Source organism: Bos mutus, chromosome X (genome assembly GCF_027580195.1).
Source record: "Bos mutus isolate GX-2022 chromosome X, NWIPB_WYAK_1.1, whole genome shotgun sequence".
NCBI classification, from domain to species: Eukaryota; Metazoa; Chordata; class Mammalia; order Artiodactyla; family Bovidae; genus Bos; species Bos mutus.
The window spans coordinates 125,333,393-125,356,840 of record NC_091646.1 but is presented as its reverse complement, the minus strand read 5'-3'; the positions used below and the strand labels follow the sequence as shown (position 1 = coordinate 125,356,840).

At 35.9% G+C, this 23,448-nt stretch overlaps 1 protein-coding gene across 10 annotated transcripts in view; it reads right to left on the bottom strand.

The window, feature by feature from the left end:
- Nucleotides 1-981: 981 nt before the first annotated feature.
- The window catches only part of LOC138986346 (zinc finger Y-chromosomal protein), a 73,029-nt gene continuing 50,562 nt past the window's right edge, over nt 982-23,448 (bottom strand). For 7 of the 10 annotated variants that reach the window (XM_070365627.1, XM_070365632.1, XM_070365628.1 and 4 more), the window contains 6 exons: nt 17,848-18,417; nt 7,186-7,335; nt 6,634-6,777; nt 6,109-6,264; nt 5,283-5,423; nt 982-4,500 (listed from right to left, as the gene is read on the bottom strand). In XM_070365627.1, the coding sequence (XP_070221728.1) occupies nt 3,317-4,500; nt 5,283-5,423; nt 6,109-6,264; nt 6,634-6,777; nt 7,186-7,335; nt 17,848-18,417 (2,345 nt within the window). In that variant the 3' untranslated portion in view covers nt 982-3,316. The remainder of the gene's footprint in view (nt 4,501-5,282; nt 5,424-6,108; nt 6,265-6,633; nt 6,778-7,185; nt 7,336-17,847; nt 18,418-23,448) is intronic. The other 3 variants (XM_070365635.1, XM_070365634.1, XM_070365633.1) reach the window with 2 other exon arrangements.

The window sequence follows — 23,448 nt, the reverse complement described above, 5'->3', positions numbered from 1 at the left end:
AATGCGGGGGCCCAGGTTCCATTCCTGGGCAGGGAACTAGATCTCACATGCCCCAACTAAGAGACAGCACAGCCGAATAAGTAAATAAAAATAAATATTTAAAAAAAAAAAAAAAAAACTGACATATATTGGGTCAATTTTATCTCAATAAAAACTGAATATCCCAATCATTTTTAAAAATTCCCCTTAACTGTGAAAACATAAAATGTTTTCATGTGCTAGCTAATTCCAATGTGATGGTATTAGTAGGTAGGGCCTTTAGGACCCAATTTGGTCATGAGGATACAGCCTTCACAAGTGAGAATATACCCTCCTTCGTATCTCCCTCATTCCACCATCATGTGAAGACATAAACAGAAAATGGCAGTCTGTGAAGAAGCAGCAGTCAGTCTCTGTCTTGACCTTGAACTCCTCAGCCTCTGCAACTGTGAGAAATACTTACCTGTTGTTTATGAGTATTCCATAACAGGATTCTGAATGGACCAAGACAACTCCCGATAATTCAGAGTCTAGCTTCTAATTTTACCATGACAATAACCCATTCTGTCAGTGTTTATAACACACCTCCAAACTGGGCACAAAAGGGTAACTTAAGGACAGGCTCTTTGCTAAGAATATAGTAATCATCACCACTGATTCTTGTGCTCTCATAATGAAATGAACTTTAAGTGCTCTAAAACAATTTTATAAAAGGGAAACCTCAGAATTTGGAAATGCTGAAAAAACAAATCTTTTCAAAAAAAATTTTTTTTCAAACACATGATAATTAATAGGATTCAACAATCAACTAAAGTATTACCTGCAAATTCACAGGAAACATTTCTAACCAAGTCAAAAAAGGAAGGGCAACTAAGTATTTTGAACACATTCCACTGCCACACAGAGAATTTAAAAATCCACAAAAAACAGTCCACTGTTTTATGTTAGATTTAACAAAACTGTATTTTTCCCCCCTTAAAGAAGTATTACTTTGTACTGGTAACAGACTAAACACTGATTATCAGGAAAATAAGTCTGATTTTTATTTTTGCATGTTACTCTCAAGTACACATTTATAATAGTGTCACATTTCTCTGTATGAATTTCTTAAGTATTTTACAATGTACAGAGGAAGGAACATACAATATTTAACAGGTTATTTCAACAAATAACTTACGTTTTCTAAAAACTGGTACCTCTTTAAAACATTAAATTGAAACATCCTTTTTTTTTTTAGCTTTGCTAATCAAGTTGTTTTAATGATTAAAACAACTTCAAAAATATCAGCACATAACAGTATAATTTAGTTTTTTCTTTATGAAGACAAATATTTAACCGTATTTACTTGACCAAATCCTTAAATACCTTTTGAAGGTTTCAATATTGTGCTTAAAAACAACTGTGACTCCAGAATATGTGAGAAATATGTAAAGTTCTGTGTTCTTTATCCTTCAGTGTATTCTTTAAAATATAAATATCTATTTATCTGTATTAATTTTACAGAATGTTCTAAAATTCATAAATGTAAACTTTCATTAAACATTTTCTGTTACTTTAGGAATTAACAAATTCAAGGGAGATTTAAAAGATTCTTACACACATGAACAGTTTCCCAGAACAGAACAATAGATGGATACTAAAACAGGTGAGGACATACATGGAGGCCAAGAAGGAAGAGGTTCCAAAATCCATCCTGTGACTGTGGCTGGCATTAAGTTTAAATTCCTATGTACCTAAAACACTTGATTTAGAATGAGAATAAATTAACCTAGCCTTGAGTGGCTGTCAATAAACCCAAACAATTTGATTTCTAACCCTATTAATGTAACTTTTGAACATGAATATTAATGGCACAGAGAAAGGCAGAAGGTGAAACTTTTACAGGAGTAGAAGAAAGCACCATATGATGAAGTTTTAAGGTACTTATCCTAATAAAAATTTCTAATCTCCCCTAGTGTGCCAGTATATATGTGCCAGTAGCTAATTTAAGCACTAAAACACTAAAAAGCATTTAACTGTGGTATAAAATTTGTATTAACCAAATTGTAATTAACTTTGGATTCATTTTATATGTTAAAATGTCAACACTTGTCAAGTTTAATTTGCAGTAGTCTTCAGTATACAGAGCTACTCTTTTGTTACACTACCATCTTATTCGCTGAGACGACAGTTTCTTTAAAAGCTTCTCAGTCAGAACTGAGAGACAAATGTCTTGATACTCCATTAGCTTTTCAGAAATTTTCTAAGGTATAAAAGATAAAGCTGTTATGTAAGCATTGTATCTAGATATTACTTTTCTTTTCCAATTACCAAAGATGGTTATCGTAACTTTTTATAAATATACTAATGTCATTTTTTCCCCTAGTTCTTCCGCTAAATTGCAACCTTTGAATTACAAGCTGGGGAAAATGCTCCTTCATATACCCTGGATCTTCCAGGTTATAGTACCTTTAATTCTTCCCATTATAGACTTAAAATTTGGGATTGGGTGTGTACGTACATAAAGCAAGCAACAAAAAGGTACACACAAAATTTGGGGGTACCTTACACAACCAATTGTGCAATCTATGAGCCACATACATCTGAAAAAATTTCAACTTAGTTCACTTCTCATCTGCAAACACAATTATTCCAAAACAAAGGAGTACAGACAAAAGAATAAAAAACAGGAAAAACAAAACCTTTCAATATGACTTTCTAAAAGCATGCTATCCTGGCAAAAAAACCCACAACACTACAAAGAGGGTAAAACGAAGCACACTTTTTCTGTTAAACAGAATGAAAATTAAACACAAACCTAGCCAATATTCTATATTCAGCAAATGTAGAGTTTCAAGTGGGAAGTTTCATGGTTATGTGACCTGAAAATGTTAAGCCAGACAAGGAAATGACTTTCATGTTGTAACTTAGACCTGACAGTAAAATCTCTCATTGACATTAGCAGATGTTTCTGTTTAATGCTACAATTTGTGTGGGAAAATGAGAAAATAATTACTTTTAGAGTTACCAATACTATGTTTTTTTAAATCTTTACATGGTCTTAGAAGAGTACCATACAGGTGAATAAAAACTTAAATAGTAAAACTTTTAAGACTGAAAAATTCAATATAGACTCAGAGATTATTAAAAACAAAATTTTGGTTGCTACTTTTCCTCATTTAAACTGAAGAGGATGCAGAACACTCTACTGAGTAAAATGAAAAGTGAAGAAATAATCCTACCTGTACACAGTATAAATCAATATACAGTACTGTATGTGAATAAGATTGACTAGCTTTAAAATGAAATTTCTCCTTTCAAGCCCAATATCTTCTCAAAGACTGTAGAAGTATTGTTGTTAGGGCAGGCCAACTTCTTTATGATGTCGTGTTATATGCTGGTTCTTTTCTGAAGGTCTTCGGAACCCTTTCTTGCAGTACTCACAACGGTGAGGATAGTCTTTTGTATGAATGGAAATAACATGCCGTTTAAAGCCTGAGGCATCTGTAGTGCTATATTCACAGTACTCACACTGATACACTTTCCTGCCACTGTGCGTCTTCATATGCTTTTTAAGCTCATTCTGTTGCCTAAATCCCTTTTTACATCTCTTACACCTAAACGGAAGATCTTTCGTGTGAACTGAGAGAATATGGCGACTTAGAACAAATGGATCTGCAATCTTAAAGTCACAATGTCTACACTGGTGCATTTTTTTACCCTTGTGGGCAGCCACATGCTTCTTGAGTTCTGATGGCCTGTGAAAGCCTTTATCACACATGTCACACTTATGGGGGTAGTCCTTTGTGTGAACTGAAATTATGTGACGTTTCAAATCGCTAGAGTTTGAACTCTTGTGGTCACAATGCAAGCACTGGTGTGTTTTGCTTTCTTGGTGGATAAGAGCATGTTGCTGAACCTCTTTGGTATCTGAGAAAGTCAGAAGACAAATGTCACACTTGAAAGACATTTCTTTACTATGCTTAGTTTTCACATGCGTCTTCAAATTAGAAGAGTCTGCAGACCTATATTCGCAGTACTGGCATTGGTACGGTTTCTCTCCAGTATGGATTCGCATGTGCTTTTTGAGCTCTGATGGGTGACGAAAACCTTTACCACACTCTACACATATATGGGGAAAGTTCTTGCTGTGGACTGCCAAAAGGTGGCGATTTAATAACCCTTGTTCAGCTGTCTCATACTCACAGAATTTACATTTATGCATTTTGCTGGCTCCTTTTTCCTTATGCACCATTTTGTGAGTGAACAAAGCCCCAGCATGGGAGAAATGCTTCCCACAGTCATCACATTCGATGGCCTTCTCTGACTTGCTGGTAAGCTTGTGGCTCTCCAGGTGATTGTGTAAACTTATCTTCTTATTGGTAGTGTAATCACAATCAGTACAGCGGTACTTCTTTTTGGTAAGGTGTTCAGGATGGTTTTTCATGTGCCTTTTCAAAAAACCTCTCGACTTAAATTTTTTCCCACAAATCATACAAGGATAGACAGTCAAGGGATGTCCATCAGGACCAATAATTATTGCTAAGAAAGGAAAAGAAAGGAGCATAAGTGATCCAATGAAGTTCAGTTGTCGTCTCTTCAAGCATATAAAGTGAGTTCTGAACACATTTACAAGTACTCTTTCTTATATATTACACTTTTCAACAAAAAACAGTTACCATAGTAATAAAGTGAATTTGGTCCAGAAAACTCATAATGACTGTACCAATTAAAATACAATTAAAAGATAATAAAAACCCAATTAAAATATATGAAGCAGCAAAAACTGAAAGCCGTATTTGCTTAGATATCTGGGGAAAACATTCATAAAGCTCAACCATTTTGGTTTTATGTCAATTGTCAAATTTATATTAATTGAGTAAACTACAATCATAGCCATAAAAAACTCTAATGTGCAAATCACTAGACAAGCTATACAGAAAAGAAATATATTCAATTAACAGCTGTAGTATTTGTCCTGCTCCTCTGTCAAAGTGCCTGCTTCATGCTGACACAAAAAGACTTTAAATTTTTTCATTTAAAGTTAACCAACCTAACATTTCAGTGATTTACTTGCATTTCCAATAATGTAACCTGATAGTTTTCAATGTTTTTCCTGAATTACATCCTGATTCGAAACTGTTTCTTTTTATGAAAGGAAATCATTCATGAATATCACTTAATTCTTAAAAACTGTATTTTCAAATTCAGTGCAAGTATTCTAGCAACTAAAATGCCATCACAACACCTTTACGGAATATATACTGGAATTTCCTCTGAGATCTCGCAAAGCATGCTGTGTTGTGGAACTCATGTGCCCTCACCTGTTTGGTACTGCCTGGAATCAGGTCTTCTCCTTTTCTTTGGTTTATGTTTAGTCAGTCTGCCAAGTCCAGCAGACTCATCTATGTGCAAGAGAGCACTTGCAGTGCCACTCCGATTTTCAATTCCATCAGAATTATTACCTAACAATGTGCAGTAAAAAACAAAATTATACAGTATTATAAATTATAAAGAATTAGGGACTCTTTATTAATGACAACAATGTAAAGCCATGATACTCATGAATGAGAGAAATTGCCTATCTAGGTATAAACATTGGGCACATTTATATAAGATGAAAGGGAATGCCTAGCTTCCAAATACAGCATCATTTTCCCCCATTAACTCTCATTCTCACTCAAACAAGCTACACATTAAAGATGAAAAAGTTTGAGCCTGAAATCTACGTGCATGTATGCTCAGCCATGTCTGATTCTGTGACCCCATAGACTGTAGCCCGCCAGGCTCCTCTGTCCATGGGATTTCCCAGACAAGAAAACTGGAGTGGGTAGCCATGCCCTCCTCCAGGGTATCTTTCCAACCAAAGGATCAAACCCAAGTCTCCTTCACTTGGCAGATGGATTCTTTACCACTGAGCCACCTGAGATGCCCTCTGGAAGTCTTCATACTTCTTAAAAAAACATAAGCATAAAGAAAGTTCCTATTAAAGTTAAAGACAAATGATAGACTATTATCATTTTTCTCGGTTTTTACTTAAATCAGTTCATTAGTATTCATATTTCTGAAACCTAAGACAACAAAACCTATTTTTAAATTTTCAAATCATGTTCAAGAACCATACAATCCTAAAGCTGCAATGTGACTTACCGTAAGCTGCTGCCCATGCTATTGGCATGAAGGTTTTGATTTCACTGTCATCCATTTCCTGTTCATGAACAGTGGTAGCAGCTGCTGCAGCAACAGCAGCATCTTCCTCTCCTACAATCACTTCCATATAAACTTCATCTGCAATTTCAGCAACATCTGAGTACAAAATTAACAGAACCACTTTTGTGACCAAGTTTACAGACCAGATAGGAAAAATATTTTTATTTGAATTCTGTTAACAAACAGAAAGTTCAAGTGTTACATACCTAGAATACTACTTTCATATAGTAAATACACTATAAACATTTATTCAATGAATTATTTTCTTGGTTTTCACCATAATTTGTTTATAAAATGGTATCTTGAGTAAACACCAAGAATCACTGATATTTTTCTTTGCACTATGGCAGTACAATAATGTCTGCCATAGTACGACTTTTTTTCCTTCAAATAGTGGTACAGTTTTAAAAATTTAAAGCATAAAGAAACATAAAACGCTCTCCCACAAAAAGGCCACCTACTTACTTAAATCTTCTTCATCTTGTTGAGAGTCATTGACAGTCATATAAACCATCTTTTCCCTTGGCATACGAATACTGTTATTCTGATCAAGGAGTTCAACTCCATGATCATTCTCAGGCTCACTCTCCACAATGTCGACAGTCCCACCTATGAGGGAAGATGACAATTCCAAGTATTTATGTGAAAACTTCATTTCCTCCTGTTTCATCTTAATAAGCAATTAGCTTTTTCAATATTTTGTATTAATACAATAAAAACCTGTTTTAAAAGTTATCTTCAGAAACGATTACAAGTATTTTCAGTCTAAAACACCCTAAAGTAATTAGGTTAAAGTGTTTGATGGGGATATTCCCATGTTTAGCAGGGGAAAAGAATCTCTCTGCCACTGCAGGAGAGGCAGGAGATGCAGGTTTGATCCCTGGGTTGGGAAGATACCCTGGGGAAGGAAATGGCAACCCACTCCAGTATTCTTGCCTAGAAAATCCCCTGGACAGACAGAGAGTTGGACACAAGTGAGCACAAAGCACACATAATGTGCTCAAGGTTTCTCCTTACCTAAGTCATCCTCTCCAGGGTCAGCTTTAAAAATATACACCTTGATGACTTCAGGGCAAGTGCCATCCACCTTACAAGGATCAATTTCCGACTCTCTGTCTATGGTCATACCAGCGGAACAGTCCTGTTCCATTTTGCCATCATCATCCACTAAAAAGGCAGGGAAGACATAATTACTAACAGCAGAAACTTAAATATTACCATTTTCAAAAATTCTTTTTTTCCAAATATAATCTCTACATTGATTCATGTAAAACTCAATGATTCTACCAAGAAAGTAGATGATTCAATGAATAAATCTTGAAAGTTTTCTAAAATTTTGAAAATTCTGCAAGCTATTTAGGTAAAATACTTAAAAGTAAAATGCCGATAATTTAGGAAACTAACAAAAGTAATGAAATAATGTATTTTACCTTTCGATACACATATCAGTAAGGTTAAAAGCATTTTATAATCTCAAAGATCCTGTGGAAAATGTCCTACTAGAAAAATTAGCAAGTAATAGCCTTAATATAAAGGTTTTTTATTGGTGTTACCTCATGTTTACTACTCCTGAATACTGTTTGGTTATATTAGTTTGTATTAGAATTATATGTATTTTTCAAAAATCAGAGTATCATTTTCAAAAAAGCATATTACACTGGTCAGTATAAACATCAAACTGTTTCATGTAAAACTATATACTCACAGACATGGTATGTACATGCATATAATACATACAAACACACATACTTGAGTTTTGTAAAAAGTAGTAAGTCTGGGTCACTGCTTGAGAATGCAGTAAATCCATACTTCAACATACTTTTATAAACCCTAAAGAAGGTTAGGTTTTTGCAAAAAAGACAAACAACTCTTTCCTATCAATTGACACTCACATGATTTCTAATAATAGAGACTTGAAAATAAAGAAGAAATACTTCCTATTTTGAACTTTGTACCAGAAAAAAAAAATAAGTGGCAGCATTATGCTTAAGGTTTGGGAACTTAAAAATCTCTAAAAGAAACATATTTTGGATAAAAATAATATGAAAAATATAATTCCCAAATCATGTAACCTTTCATACTGTACTATCTGTGGCACAAAGGAAACTTTGTCGAAGACTGATAAAAACCAAGCCAGTATAATTCAATTCATCATCAACATGTGCATTAAGCAAAGACTAAAGGAGTCTCCTCTCTGCTTTGGCCACTAACTCATCTATCTTGCAGAGCTGCACAGAGAAGCAGAACCAAAGCCCAGAAAAAGAATGTGATAATGCTAATAACATACCTACCATTTATTAAGTGATTACCTATCCCCAATCACTGGATACTTAGCAAGGAGATTTTAAAGTACTGTCAACATTTTAAAGGAGAGGAAAGATGTTTATGCAAGTTGAATGACTTATTTGAGGTCACATAGCTAATGGTCTAAACAAAGCATGTGTGTTCAGTCATGTCCAACTCCTTGCAACCCCCTGGGCTGTAAGCATCCCATCAGGTTTCTCTGTCTATGGGATTCTCCAGGCAAGAATACTGGAGTGGCTCACCATGTTCTCCTTCAGGGGATCTTCCTGACCCAGGGACTGAACCCAATCCTTGTGTCTCCTGCACTGGCAGGATCATTCTTTACTACTAGCACCACCTGGGAAGCCCTAAGCCAGAATACAAAACTTGACCCATGTGACTCCCAACTGCTGCTGCTGCTAAGTTGCTTCAGTCGTGTCCGACTCTGTGCGACCCCATAGAAGGCAGGCCACCAGGCTCCCCCGTCCCTGGGATTCTCCAGGCAAGAACACTGGAGTGGGTTGCCATGCCATTTCCTTCTCTAATGCATCAAAGGGAAAAGGGAAAGTGAAGTCGCTTAGTCATGTGCAACTCTTAGCAACCACATGGACTGCAGCCTACCAGACTCCTCCTGCCTGGGATTTTCCAGGCAAGAGTACTGGAGTGGGTTGCCAGTGCCTTCTCCAACTAACATTCTTCAACTTTCAGTATTTTAAGAATATTTTCTCTGATATTTAAGGTGACTTTCTGGAAAAGCCAGTAATCAATATATTTAACCAAAGATGGCTTCTCTGAAAACTGATCAGTTGAATATGTTTATGACTCAAGTACAACTCACCTAAGGCTGTGGTGATGGTTTTGACTATGTAATTTTTTATGCCTTAAATTCTTAACAATGGTTTACAAAGAATTTAGAGTTTGCTATCTTTAAAATACTTCTCCAAATCCCCCATCATTTCCCTTAAAAGATCAAAAAATTACCTCTGTTTAAACAAATTCTTACATAGAAGTGCAGAATATTCTTCTGTAGAATATTCAGATAAATTTGGTATTACACTCATGAAAAATGGACACTTTAGTTTCTTTCTTACTACAAGTAAACACTATCACCTCCCCTAAGAAATTACTTCATAAAACTGCTTTCAAACAGCATTCTGAAATCTTACGGAAGTGTAAATCCTTCTATAACCCATACGATAACACAACACCCAAACAAAGTCAAGAATAACAACTACATTGGCCTACAGTAACTCAGAGGTCACTGATGTTCTTGATGAAAAGAGTTTTAGTGAATGCTGTGAGGGTCAGACTGTAGCAGGTTGAGAATGTGATGTAAGATGTAAATTTAAGGTTGAGTTTAAAAAAGGAAAACAAAGGAGCAGTAACCCAAAAGGACTGCAAAATCAAAGTGATTACTATCTAACTGATAAAAAAGTATTTCAGCATGTTCAAAGTCTGTGGATAATAAAGAAAATGAGATTCTGGAATTAGAAGACTGTAAACTGCTAAATCAGATCTTGGAAGGAAAGAGAGACCAGAAACAAAGATCAAGAAAATTTCTGTATACTGGAGGATGCACATTATTTGAGTCCTGGAAGTAAACAGCAAAGAAAGGTAGGTACATTATTTGGGGGCAGAGGGCTGGACAGTAGTGAGAAATGTAGAAAGCAAGAAAAAAAAGAAGTCCTGACTTGTGGTTTCAAGCACATATACACAAGAGGAGGCAAGGACTCAAGTTTAAAAGTAAGAGACTGGTAGACTGGGATTAAGAACTTGATGACTGAGGGAGAATACGTTGGTAGACGAAGAGTTTAATGATACCAAAATTCAAAAAGCCCAGCTTGTTGAACTCTTGCCAATTATTAATAAATACACATACACACCCACTCCTCCTTCCCTGAACTGTGAGTTTATCTAAAATGTCTTGACAATGTTTAAATAAATACAGCTTGTGAGGACAAAAAGGCATTGTGTCCTTAACTCTGGGTCTGATGTGTACATAGCCTTTTTTTTTTCAAACCTGAATATTTTTGCATGACTACGTATCAAACTACTATGATATATCAGACCTGATTAAGATTATTTCCCTTAAAGTGACTTGGGTGTATCAAACTAAGATAGCATTAGAGGGTGAAGATCTCAGCAAAGGAGGCAGGAGAATCCAGAATAAATCTGTAATCCTTTGGAGAACCAAACAATAAGAACCTTAATTATAGATGAAGCTGGCGTCTCTGGGCAAATCTGAAAAAAAACGATTCTAAGTGTGAGTGAAGGCTGCTCAACTGTGTCCAACTCTTTGCAACCCCATGGAACAGAGTCCATGGAATTATTAAGGCCAGAATATTGAAATGTGCACCTGTTCTCTTCTCCAGGGGCTCTTCCTAACCCAGGGATCAAACCCAGATCTCCCACACTGCAGGTGGACTCTATTGTCTGAGCCACCAGGGAAGCCCAATAATACTGGAGTAGGTAGCCTATCCCTTCTCCATGGATCTTTTCAACTCAGGAATCTAACTGGACTCTCCTGCACTGCGGGCAGATTCTTTACCAGCTGAGATAACAGTGAGGCCAGGTACTGAAAAATCTAATGTTCGGTGTCTGTAAGAAAATACTAGATTATTTTACAAGTGGTAGTTTGTAGGGAATCATAAAACTCTTGAGGGCTGGGAAATTCAATAATTTTCAAATTGCAAAATATCACATATTTACCTGTAGCTTGTAGAAGATTCTTCTAGTTGTGTCTATGGTTTTAAAAATATGCAATAAAGGGAGTTTCCTAGTGGTCAAGCAGTTAAAAATTCCAGGCTTTCACTGCTTGGGCCTTGGCTCAATCTCTGGCCAGGGAACTGAGATCCTCCAAGTCTTGTGGTGTGGCCATAAAAACAAACAAACAAATGAAAAAACCACAGCAGAGCTTTTCCTCTGCACCAAATTAAAAAAATAAAAATTTAAAAATATAGGTGTCCTGTTACTAAAGCCTGCATAAAATTGAGTCATCTAACAAGAAAGAAAAAGAGCTTTCAAATAAGGCTGCTCCAAACAACAAGTGAAATTTCTGGAAATTAGGACTGCTTCTAATCAGAGCTACCTTCTACAAATGGCATTTTATAATATCTTCGGCAGTTCTAAACATTTTGTCTCCCTTCTCACAGATCAAGAAATGAAAGTTTTGGGGTGGCATGTTAATTGCCAAAAGTAGGTGAGCTTACTAAGTAAAAGGTGATGGAGAAGGAATGAGAAAGATGTCTTCAAGAACTGTTTCATTTCATTTTTCACCAGGTTATGTTATCTTACTTCTCTAAACTTCTGGAAAAAATTATTTATGATTTTACATGGAAAAAAATGGTATCAAATTTGCACTGGTACTGCACTTTTTCTAAACTAACCTCATAAACTGAGGTATCTTTTACCATCTGTTATGATATGTTAAAATATAAAATGCAAATATATGGCTTATCTCTCCATTTATTTAAACTGCCTAATCTTTCAAGATAAGGTCATCATTAAAATTGATCAATCACTGCTCAGATCCCAGGAACCTAATGATTATCTACTGGATCTTCCCTCTCCAAGGCTTCCCACCTATTGCCCCGACACTGCTATCAATTTACCTTCCTAAAAACATCCCTGTTCTCCTTTTCTACCAAGTAAAATAGAAATAAGGCTTCTCCATCAGCTCAGCAGTTAAGGAATAAGCCTATAGAAGATCCAGGTTTGATCCCTGGGTAGTGAGGATCCCCTAAAGAAGGAAATGGCAACCCACTCCAGTATTCTTGTCTGGGAAAACTCACATATAAACAAGCCTGGTGGGCTACAGTCCATGGAGTCACAAAGAGCCAGACACAACTGAGCACACACACAGCAATGACTCGTAAATGGGCTTCCCAAGTGGCTCAGATGGTAAAGAATTCATCTGCCGATGCAAGAGACCCAGGTTTGATCACAAGGTTGGGAAGATCCTGTGGAAAAGGAAATGGTAATCCACTCCATTATTCTTGCCTCAGAAAATTCCATGGACAGAGGAGCCTGACTGACTTCTTCTGTGGCTGAGGTCACACAAAAGTCAGACACAACTTAGTGACTACTTAATGACTACTACTAACAACAACGACTAACGACGTTGATCTCCTAGATGCTTACTTTTTCCTTTGCTGAAATATCCACTCAAGTTCTTTGCCCATTTTCAAAATTAGGTTGTCTTTTCCTTACTGAATTGCAAAACTTTAATATTCTGGTTACTAGACCCTTAAATATAGGCTTCAGAAATACACAGAAATATTTTCTCCAACACTAAGTTATTTTTTCACTTTGTTGACAGTGTCTGAGAAACAAAAACATTTTCAAATTTGACTTAGTTCTATTCATTTTTCCTTTGCTGTTTGTGGTTTTTGGTGCCAAACCTGAGAATTATTGCCATTAATAATTCAATTTAATACTTGCACCTAATTTTCTTCTCAATATTTTAGAATTTTAACTCCTACATTTAAGTCTTTTTTTTCTTTTTTAAGGTTAGTTTTTTAAATACTGAACTTTTTTTTATTTTTGGTGCACTGGGTCTTCCTTGCTTTGCGCAGGCTTTCTCTAGTTGTGAGAAGAGAGCTACTCTTCATTTCGGTGCCCAAGGCTGTCATTGCAGTGGCTTCTTTTGTTGCAGAGGACAGGCTCTAGGCATGAGAATAAGCAGTTGCAGCATGTGGGCTCCATAGTTACCATGCACAGACTCAGTTGTTCCGTATCACTTAGAATCCTCCCGTACCAGGGGTCAAATCCATGTCTCCTACATTGGCAGGTGGACTCTCTTCCACTGTGCCACCAGTGAATCCTACATTGAAGTCCTGAGTTATTTTTGCATACGTTCCAGATAGTGGCCCAACTTCATTCAATTATATGTGGATGTAAAAATTATCCCAGTACAGTTTACAGTTATCCCAGTATTTATTATTATCAGCTGAAGAGACTATTTTTTACCTTACTGAACTATCTTGACAACTTTGTGAAAAATCAACTGACCACAGATGTACAATTTATATGTGTGGACTCTACTCCATTCACTTACATGCCTATCCTTATCCAACACTAGACAAGTCTTGATTACTGCAGCTTTTCTTTTAACATGGGAAGGTTTTGATTTCCCCTTTATTTTTAAAACTTTAATTAGAGAATTCTTGGTTGACAATCTTTGTTCACCTTTTAACATGTTGAATACATTATCCATTGCCTTCTAGCCTCCATTTTTCCTAATAAGAAAACTGCCATTATTCTTTTTGAGGAAAGATCATTTGTATTAGAAGAATCAATTCTGCCTGGCTTTCAAGATTTACTGTCTTTTAACAATTTAAAAGTCACCTTCTTAGTTTCTATCAATTTTCTCATAATGTTTAATTCAATTTTTTAACCACTTCATTTTTGTAATTTTCTAAAATATGACAAGATTGATAATTATGTATTTTAGTTCTTATTGCTGCTTCTAACTGTTTTGCCAATTAGTTTACATATGGTATAAAGTTCAAACAGTACAAAGGGTATACAATAAAAAATGTCTCCCTGCAAGTCACAACTTCAGTGGAAATAGCAACCCACTCCAGTACTCTTGCCTGGAAAATCCCATGGATGTAGAAGCCTGGTAGACTACAGTCCAGGGGGTCGCAAAGAGTCGGACAGGACTGAGTGACTTCTCTTTCTTTCTCTGCAGAACAATTCCTGAGAGCTTCTGGGTAAACATTCAGAATCTCATGCATATGCAAGCGTATCTATATGAATTCCTAAAAGTGTAATTTTTGTCACGGGTAAAATCATTGCAGATGGTGACTGCAGCCATGAAATTAAAAGACGCTTACTCCTTGGAAGGAGAGTTATGACCAACCTAGATAGCATATTCAAAAGCAGAGACATTACTTTGCTAACAAAGGTCCGTCTAGTCAAGGCTATGGTTTTTCCAGTGGTCATGTATGGATGTGAGAGTTGGGACTGTGAAGAAAGCTGAGTGCCAAAGAACTGATGCTTTTGAACTGTGGTGTTGGAGAAGACTCTTGAGAGTCCCTTGGACTCCAAGGCAATCCAACCAGTCCATTCTAAAGGAGATCAGCCCTGGGTGTTCTCTGGAAGGAATAATGCTAAAGCTGAAACTCCAGTACCTTTGGCCACCTCATGTGGAGTTGACTCATTTGAAAAGACTCTGATGCTGGGAGGGATTGGGGGCAGGAGGAAAAGGGGATGACAGAGGATAAGATGGCTGGATGGCATCACTGACTTGATGGACATGGGTGTGAGTGAACTCTGGGAGTTGGTGATGGACAGGGAGGCCTGGCATGCTGCAATTCATGGGGTTGCAAAGAGTCAGATACGACTGAGTGACTGAACTGAACTGATATGCATTTAAAATTTTGTTATATGTAGGTGACTTTCCTGACAGTCCCAGTAGTAAGAGTTATGCTTCCACTGTAGGGAGTGCAGGTTTAATCCCTACTTATGAATTAAGATCTCGCATGTCATCCAGTACAGCCAAAAAAAACAATAAATAAACTTTTGTACACAGACAATACAGTGGATTAGAGTGACAACACAGTGGCCTTTACTTTGATGATGATTTCCTGAATTTAACAGTTTAGTATTTACTTTCTTTTATTGCTGAGTTAACAGTTCCTTTGACATAGTGTACACCTGGTATACATTTCCTAAATACATTTTAGAGTCCTTATACCAAAAAACATCAGTTTCAGCCTAACGAACAAAACTTCGTTTCTGTATCTTATCAGAATAAACTTTTAAAAACTGATTAAGACTTCCTTGGTGGTATAGTGGATAGAAATCTGCCTTCCAATGCAGGAGACATGGGTTCTGTCTCTAGTCTAGGAAGATCCTACATGCTGTGGTGCTACAAAGCCTGTGTACCACAGCTGTCGAAGCCTCCAAGCCCCAGGGCCCACGCTCAGCAACAAGAGAAGCCACCACAATGAAAAGGCTGCATACCACAACTACAGAGTAGTTTCCCCTCATAACAACCAGAGAAAGCCCATGTGCAGTAACAGAATGAAACCAAAAGTAAAGAAAGTATCTGAGTAGGACATAATCCCTAAAATATCCTTATTCATTTTTCAGAAACAATTTCTATGTATGTTAAACTGTTATTCGCTTTTACCATTTTAAAATAAATTCTAAAAACAATTCTAAAAACAAACAGAAAGCACCCGGTAGTGAGCTTACAATGGTAAGGTATATAACATGTCCAATTAGCTATTGAACAAAGGAATAAACACAGAGAATTTAAGAATATAACTATTAAAAGCAATAAACCATAAATTGTATGCATCATCTAAGTTTATGCATTAGATAAGGTTTGGGCTTAATTTACTTACTCATCACAGAACCTCTTTATAGTAAATGTTCAATATAACCAGTCATAATTAATTGGAAACTAATACCATAATACCAGGTCAACTGGTTAAAATATTTAAACTAGATGACCCTGTAGGGGGCATGATAATGACAGAATTTCAGCCATAAAGTTAATGTATTCAATATTCAATAAATATTTCATACCTAATTTGCATAGAGTTTGATGGGAGAGATACCTAAAACAAGTAAGATGCATCAAATTCTATCCTCAAGAAAGACATGGTCAATTTAAAAACAACAATAGCATCTAGACTGCAAGTCTATATATTGCCATTGTGCTGTAAAAGTAATCATTTGTGTCTAGATACATTACTATATAATAAAAAATGAGAATTCTTCTTAGTCATTATGGGAGATCTTCAGAAGGAAGAAAATTGACAAGATCAACACTAAACGTTGTATAAAAACTTAGGCATTTAGATTTAGTAACTTATTGACATTTCTAGAAGGAGAATAGATATCTGTTTACATTCTTTGACCTACATTTGTTGAACAAATACATTCAAAGAACTGAGATACTTCCTATTATTATTAAAAGTCAGTAACAATGTCTCAGGTTTCTCTATCATGTATAAAATCAGATTAGACCATAACTTCACTGCATTCATAACAAAACAGGTTCCAAGCATTCCTCTTCCCCATAGTTTTAAATAAAAGAGAATAAAAAGAAGTATATTTCATAGAAGGCAAAAACAAGTACATACCAATTAAATAGAAATCTCTAGATAAAATCATCTTTAAAAAATGTATATTCTAATTAAATTTTCATTAAAATTAAAACCTAAATTAGTTGTGATAAATATAAAACATATCCTATTTTCTTCAGAATATACAGTCAAGGTCAGAAACTGTAAATTATTAAGAACCTCAATACTTAATCTAGAATAAGGTTTTATACACAGAAGGAGTTCAATGAATATTTATTTAAACTAGCACAATTAGATCTGTGACAGCTAGTAAGCAAGTTCAGTTGAAAGTAGAAAATTATAATTATAAAGTTGGGCCATATGATATGCCTGATCACAAAAGAGATGTATAAATGCTTACATCGCTGCCCCCAAAAATTGTGCAGTAACTTTTAACGGTGCTATGCTCAAGACAGAAGGGATAAAGATTTATATTCAGAATTAATGGGAATCTCTTATCTCCATCTACACAGTAGAACTTGTTTCCAAAGAAAACAACTGTCCCATGAGCTAGCAATTTAGGATAAACAAGTAATTTAACTCAGCAACTAGATGATAGAACTAGTCAACAAGGTGAACTTCATTAATATAAGGAATATATAGAAAAACTGAAGTTAGAAAAGAGCAAACCCCTATAAACAGTGATTCTACTATTACAAAAATGACAAAGTATAAGCTAAACTATATCTATTTCCCAGGTGACTTTAAACAAAAAAAAATATTTTTAAGGTAAATACAATGAAGAAACCCAGTATTTCATTAAGAGCTATGAGCAGAATGCAAAATCAATGGTATTAAATTTCTAATCAATCTAAAATCCAATTGTTTACACTCTTGTACATTACTACTTTATTCCACAGCACTAAACTAATATAATTCCAAGCCAAAAGAGAATTTATTTTTTAAAATATAATTACTTCACGGAGAAGAGGGACACTAGTGTGGATAAAGACAGTAAAGTGCAAAAGTGACTGCATTTATAAAGACAAAAAGTTTCTTTTTCAAGTTGAAACTCTTCCAAATTTCAGTGGTAATTATAATACAGCAGGTAACAGCCTCATCACATCTTCCATGATTTCAGCTTTTATCCTTCTACTAAATCCTTATATAGAAAAAACTATTTATTTTTGTACCATCTGACTTTCCTTAATTATGGCTTATCTTACAGGAACCATACTATAAAATAATGTAAACAGGCCTAAGAGATTTATCTTAATTTTATATAAGTTTAAGACAAGAAAATATTCCCCGGATATAAGTTAGGAAAGACAGCCTTCAAAAACACCTTTGACAATCACTGTACCCCAGGACTTACAGGAAATCATAAGGTAGTCCTCACAGTTGCCTTTGTCATCATCCTGCTGGTCCACAGGGATTCCGTTGGCATCTATGACTGCTTCTGAGGCACAATCTGCTACCAATACTTCTTCTGACACTACGTCGGCTGTCAGAGGATCAGTGACAATTTCTGCCTCTACTACACTACCATGAACAATGTGTTCAACATGTCCAACATCAGACACATGTACAGACTCACTGGTCAAGACATGTTCTGGCATAGACATTGAAGCTGAAGTAATATCAGAAGCTAAGACGTCATCTGGTACTGTGCAATGTGCTAAAGACACTTCTTCTGTTACATCTGAGGAAAGCATTTGCTCAGGAATGATGACATTTTCAGACACATCTGCTTCTTCTAAGATATCTGAGCACTGAACATCCTCAATAACAACATTCTCAATAACATCTTGGATTACAACTGAGTCTGGATCATCAGGAACAAAATTATGCACAGTTATATCTGAATCCACAACATCTGAAACAAAAACAGTTTCTTGTACTTCCACAACAATTTGATCACCATCCATGTGTGTAGCATCAGTTCCTTAAAAATACAAAAATTAAAATGACAAATTTCAGGTAGGCATGAATGACAATCTCAAATGATGTTAATGTTATTTCATTTCCACCAGGAAAACAGCCCATATACTTGGCTTTGTCAAACATTAAAACAGCTTTAAGAAATAAGGTATTAACACAAATACTATTTTTACTCAACCCCAAACAATTAACATGTAAAGAAATATAAAAACAAGAAAGGCAGTCATAAAAGAAAAAGTTACCAGCAACTAATAGGACGGGTACATCAATGAAAAGAGACAGAACACCACGATTACAGAGAAAATAAGAAAGACAACTGACTAAGAATCTCTGAGGACCCATAAGATGAAAAAATGTGCAGCTGTATGGGGCAGTGGAGGTTGAGGTTGGTCTCTGTGGGTCCTGACCAAGTTCACCGTATTTTGCCTCCACTGAGCCTCTTCCTGAGCCCTTAACCTTCCATCTCCAGGGTAGTTCCTCAGAATATAAGAAACTCTAGTGTACTCCATTCTGTAGTTAAGGAGTGAAGGTTGAGAGGTGAAATCAACTGGAGTTCATCGAGATTAAATGACTTCACCAAGTTCACAGTTGTTCGCACAACACAAGAATGCCATAAGTGAGAAAAGAAGAAAATATCCCTAACCAAATATGACATAGATAAATGAGAACAAATCTGGTATCTTGGCTCTCGGACCAGTAACAAAGAAATATGGAAGTCTTAGCTAACTAGCTACTCTGGTTGCCTTAGTGTCCCTGGCTGTGACTTAGAGAACCTGAATTTACACAGATACCTAGCCCAATGACCCTGTGTCAATGGCACACTTTGAGAGCAGATTCTTTAACAAACAAAAAAGATCAAGAATGACTGAAGAATAATATGCAATAACTCTTTAAACAAGTAAATACCCATCTAACTACATATAGAAATAATAACAAAAGGACATTTTCTTTCTATAGAACTTCTGACAAAATACTCAATGATAATTTGTTTTCAATGTTTGTAATAATTCACATTATGCAATAGATAACTTTAAACTCCATCTTAAAAACATGACTGTGAAAGCATTAAAAGAGAACTGATTTTAAAAGGTCTAAATCAGAGAATAGTTAGGACATTCAATCTGTGACCCTGGACAAGTCATTTACCCTCTTTTTGTTTCCTCATCAGTGAAATGAGGACAGTAGTATTTGCCATGCATACCTCATGGGACTGTTGTGATGACCAAATGCAAGTGTAAGCAAAGTATTCTGAAAAAACTGTAATGAGAGGTTTCATAATTAGGACATGTGAAATTGGAGGACCTGATAAGATTAAGTGACTGGCTCAAAGATAAACAACAGAGTGTTAATAAACAGGGTTAAAATACAAAAGCTCCTCCATCTACCTTGGCTAATGCTCACCCAGGCTTTCTTGTGCCCTTAAGTTAGGAAATACTATGTGTGTTTCTCCAAAGGCTGTGACTTCTTTGGAGAAACTTGAGAAACACACACAGTATTTATAAATTTAATTATATTTTTATATTTTAATTTACATTTTGTATTTTTATAACTGTATTTCAACTACACTTCACTATGTTCAAGTGACCAAAGAGGTAGTCACCATTATCAAGCAGAAATTACCAAAAAGACTATCCCAAATTTTTTAAGAAACATACACACACATAGGACTTAGAAACCTTTGTTAAAAATCCCCATATTTCCTGGTAAAGTTAGTGTTTCATTAATATATAGCAATATGATCATATAAAATACAATGAATGAAATCCTTAAAATCTGAATGTGTAAGAGGACTTGTGTTAATCATTTTAACAATATTCTATACCTAGAACCATGGGTAATTTGTAAATGTCAATACATTTTTTCCCACTACTATAACTTCATGCATATCATCATTCTTGTGCAGTCGGAGGAAAGAAGCAAGAGTCCATCTGCTTGATGCACAAGGCTCCTTTCAGGAAAACTTGAAAAACAGGGCTGTTTAAGTAGGACACTATCAAAACAAAAGATTTCAGGTTTATACTTTATCTCTGGGCCCACGATGAACACAGATATGACACCATCCATATGTTATTTTAGATAAGTACTCTACTGGCAAAGTTAATGAAAGTAACTTTGAGGAAAATAATTTAATATTATAGGTTAAGAATGAGATAAAAGTGCCTGGGTTAAGTGGTAGGACTGGTATGAAGAGCAGTGAGGTACACAGACTGCGCTGACCTACCCTCCTTGCAAAATGTAAATGTCCCAATGGCTGGAAGTGTCTATGTATCAAATTATGATGTATGTAGGCCATGAGTACTTTGGGCATATAATTAAAGGAATCTTAAAACAGTGTGATTCACTACAAAATTTAGGTATGTCCAATTTGATTACACAAACCCTTAAAGCAAAGAAATTCCCTAGACTAGCATTAGAGTTGAAGCAGAACATTAGGTCTGAGAGACATGCAATTCTCTGTTCCCTGAGGGTGGGTATGGGAGGGAGGTATTGGCACATGAAAAGCAGGAGAAGGTACACAATTAGCAAGGAGCAAAGAGCTGCCAGCAAGGCAATAGGGACTTTGGCCCCACAACAGTAAGGAAGTGAATTCGGCCAACCACATGAATTAGCTTGGAATCAGTTTCATCCCCAAAGCCCTAGTAACACCCTGCTGACAACCATGATTTCAGCCACATGAAATCCAAACCAAATAGCATGGCTATGCCACAACAGATTTCTGTCTATGGCAACTGTGAAATGTAGAATTTCACTGTGTTAAACTGGTATATTTGTTTATAGAGTTTGGCATAGAAATGAATATAGATTTTGGATATCAGATTGTGGAGGGCCACTATAACAGATTCCTACAAATGTCAAATAGCTTTGATTTCCCCTTTAATAGACCACAAATAGAAATATGGATGTTAACAATTCATGTTAGTGAGAACTCAGAAGAAAGAAACAATCAAGGCAGAAAATTCTTGTATTGACTTAGAGAACACTTAAGTCAGCATGTACAGATAGTTAATACAAATCTAGACTTTAAAATACTGCTGATACTGTTTACAACAGCCAGGACATGGAATCAACCTAGATATCCATCAGTAGACGAATGGCTAAGAAGGTTGTGGTACAAATGCATAATGGAGTATTACTCAGGTATTAAAAAGAACGCATTTGAATCAGTTCTAATGAGGTGGATGAAACCGGAGCCTATTATAGAAAATGAAGTCAGTCAGAAAGAAAAACACCAATACAGTATATTAACTCATATATATGGAATTTAGAAAGATGGTAATGATGACCCTATATGTGAGACAGCGAAAGAGACACAGATGTAAAGAACAGACTTTTGGACTATGTGGGAGAAGGCAAGGGTGGGATGATTTGAGAGAACGGCACTGAAACTTGTATATTATCATATGTGAACTAGATCGTCAATCCAGGTTCGATGCATGAGACAGGGCACTCAGGGCCAGTGCACTGGGACAACCCTGAGGGATGGACTGGGAAGGGAGGTGGGAGAGGGGTTCAGAATGGGGGACACGTGTACACCCATTACCAATTCATGTGAATGTGTGGCAAAACACACTACAATATTGTAATTAGCCTCCAAGTTAAAAAAAAAAAAACAAAAAACTGCTTTAAACATAGTGAAGAACATGTTATTCAAAAACTAAAGAAAGGAACATATTGTTATGTTGTAATGGGTAGCTTATTAGCAAAACTCTATCCTGCAATTCCATAGAAAGCGTCACTTATAAAATTTAACTCAGATATTTAAGCTTAGGAGCTTTTAGCAATGTTGCTGCTGTAACCTGGTTTCTTTCTGCTGGAATGATAAATTCAAGGAAAGAAAAGAAAATTATAGAAGAATAAATAAAAAGCTAGAAGGACTTAATTTGATATTCTGTCTCAACAGATGAAAAAAGAGTTAAACCTGGGGCGATGTGATGTCAGGACAAAACTTTTCTACAGAAAAAGTAGTTTGTGACTCAATACCTCCCTGAAATTTCAGACACACCAAACTGTCTGAGAACAAGGTCTTTCTGAGGCTGTAAATGGTATACAAACTAAAATGTTTCTAAGGAGTTTAGGGTACTGTCCCTCAATTATCTTGACAAAAGTCAAAAAGAAGTGGTATTATTTCTAAAAGCCACGTAGATAAATCTCTTCTCTAGTAAAGAAAATGCCCATGACACAGAGAAGAGATTCACAAACTTCTTTAAAAATTTATACTTTCAGAATCAATACTAGTTTGGATTATTAGCTTGGAGTAAAGAAGACAGAAAAAATACAACATAAGGAAAGCTGGCACTCCAGGTTCTAGGAATAAGAAGCACACAGACAAAACTACTCAGTTGAAAAATACTATCTTTGATGAAAAAGGGAAGGGTAACTCAAGGCAGCCATTAAAGGCCCAGGATTTGAAACCTAATGGGAAGTACTGCATTAACCTACCTAGTTATCTTTGAACATTTATTAATACCATTTCACCCTCCTTTCACCCTGTTTGAATGAAACAGGATATTCAAGGCTGCCCTTCCATTTACATTGGGAGTAGATAACTTGTTTCTGTACAGGACTGCAGATGAAGAAGAACTGCAAACTTTGAGCTATAGCTAATGAACCATAACCAGAGTATCATGAACATTTGATTTAGATGCTATTTTAGATTTTTCTAAATGTGGGAGACCTGAGTTCGATCCCTGGGTTGGGAATATCCCTGGAGAAGAAAATGGCAAACCTCTCCAGTACTCGTTTGGAAAATCCCATGGAGAATCGTGGTAGGCTACAGTCCATGGGGTCACAAAGAGGTGGACACGACTGAGCGACTTCACTTTCTTTCTTTAGATTTTTCTTAACTCAGATGAGCATTTTGGATGCCAAGTCTGAGAACCTCAGGAGAGAATGAACGGATTTTATACTTATGAGAGGCTTAAATGTTTGGGAACTAGAGTGATAGGCAAAATAGTCCCTCTAAGACACCCAAACTCTAATTCTTGGATCTATAAAATATGTGTGTGACATGGTAAAAGAAATCTTGCAGATGGAA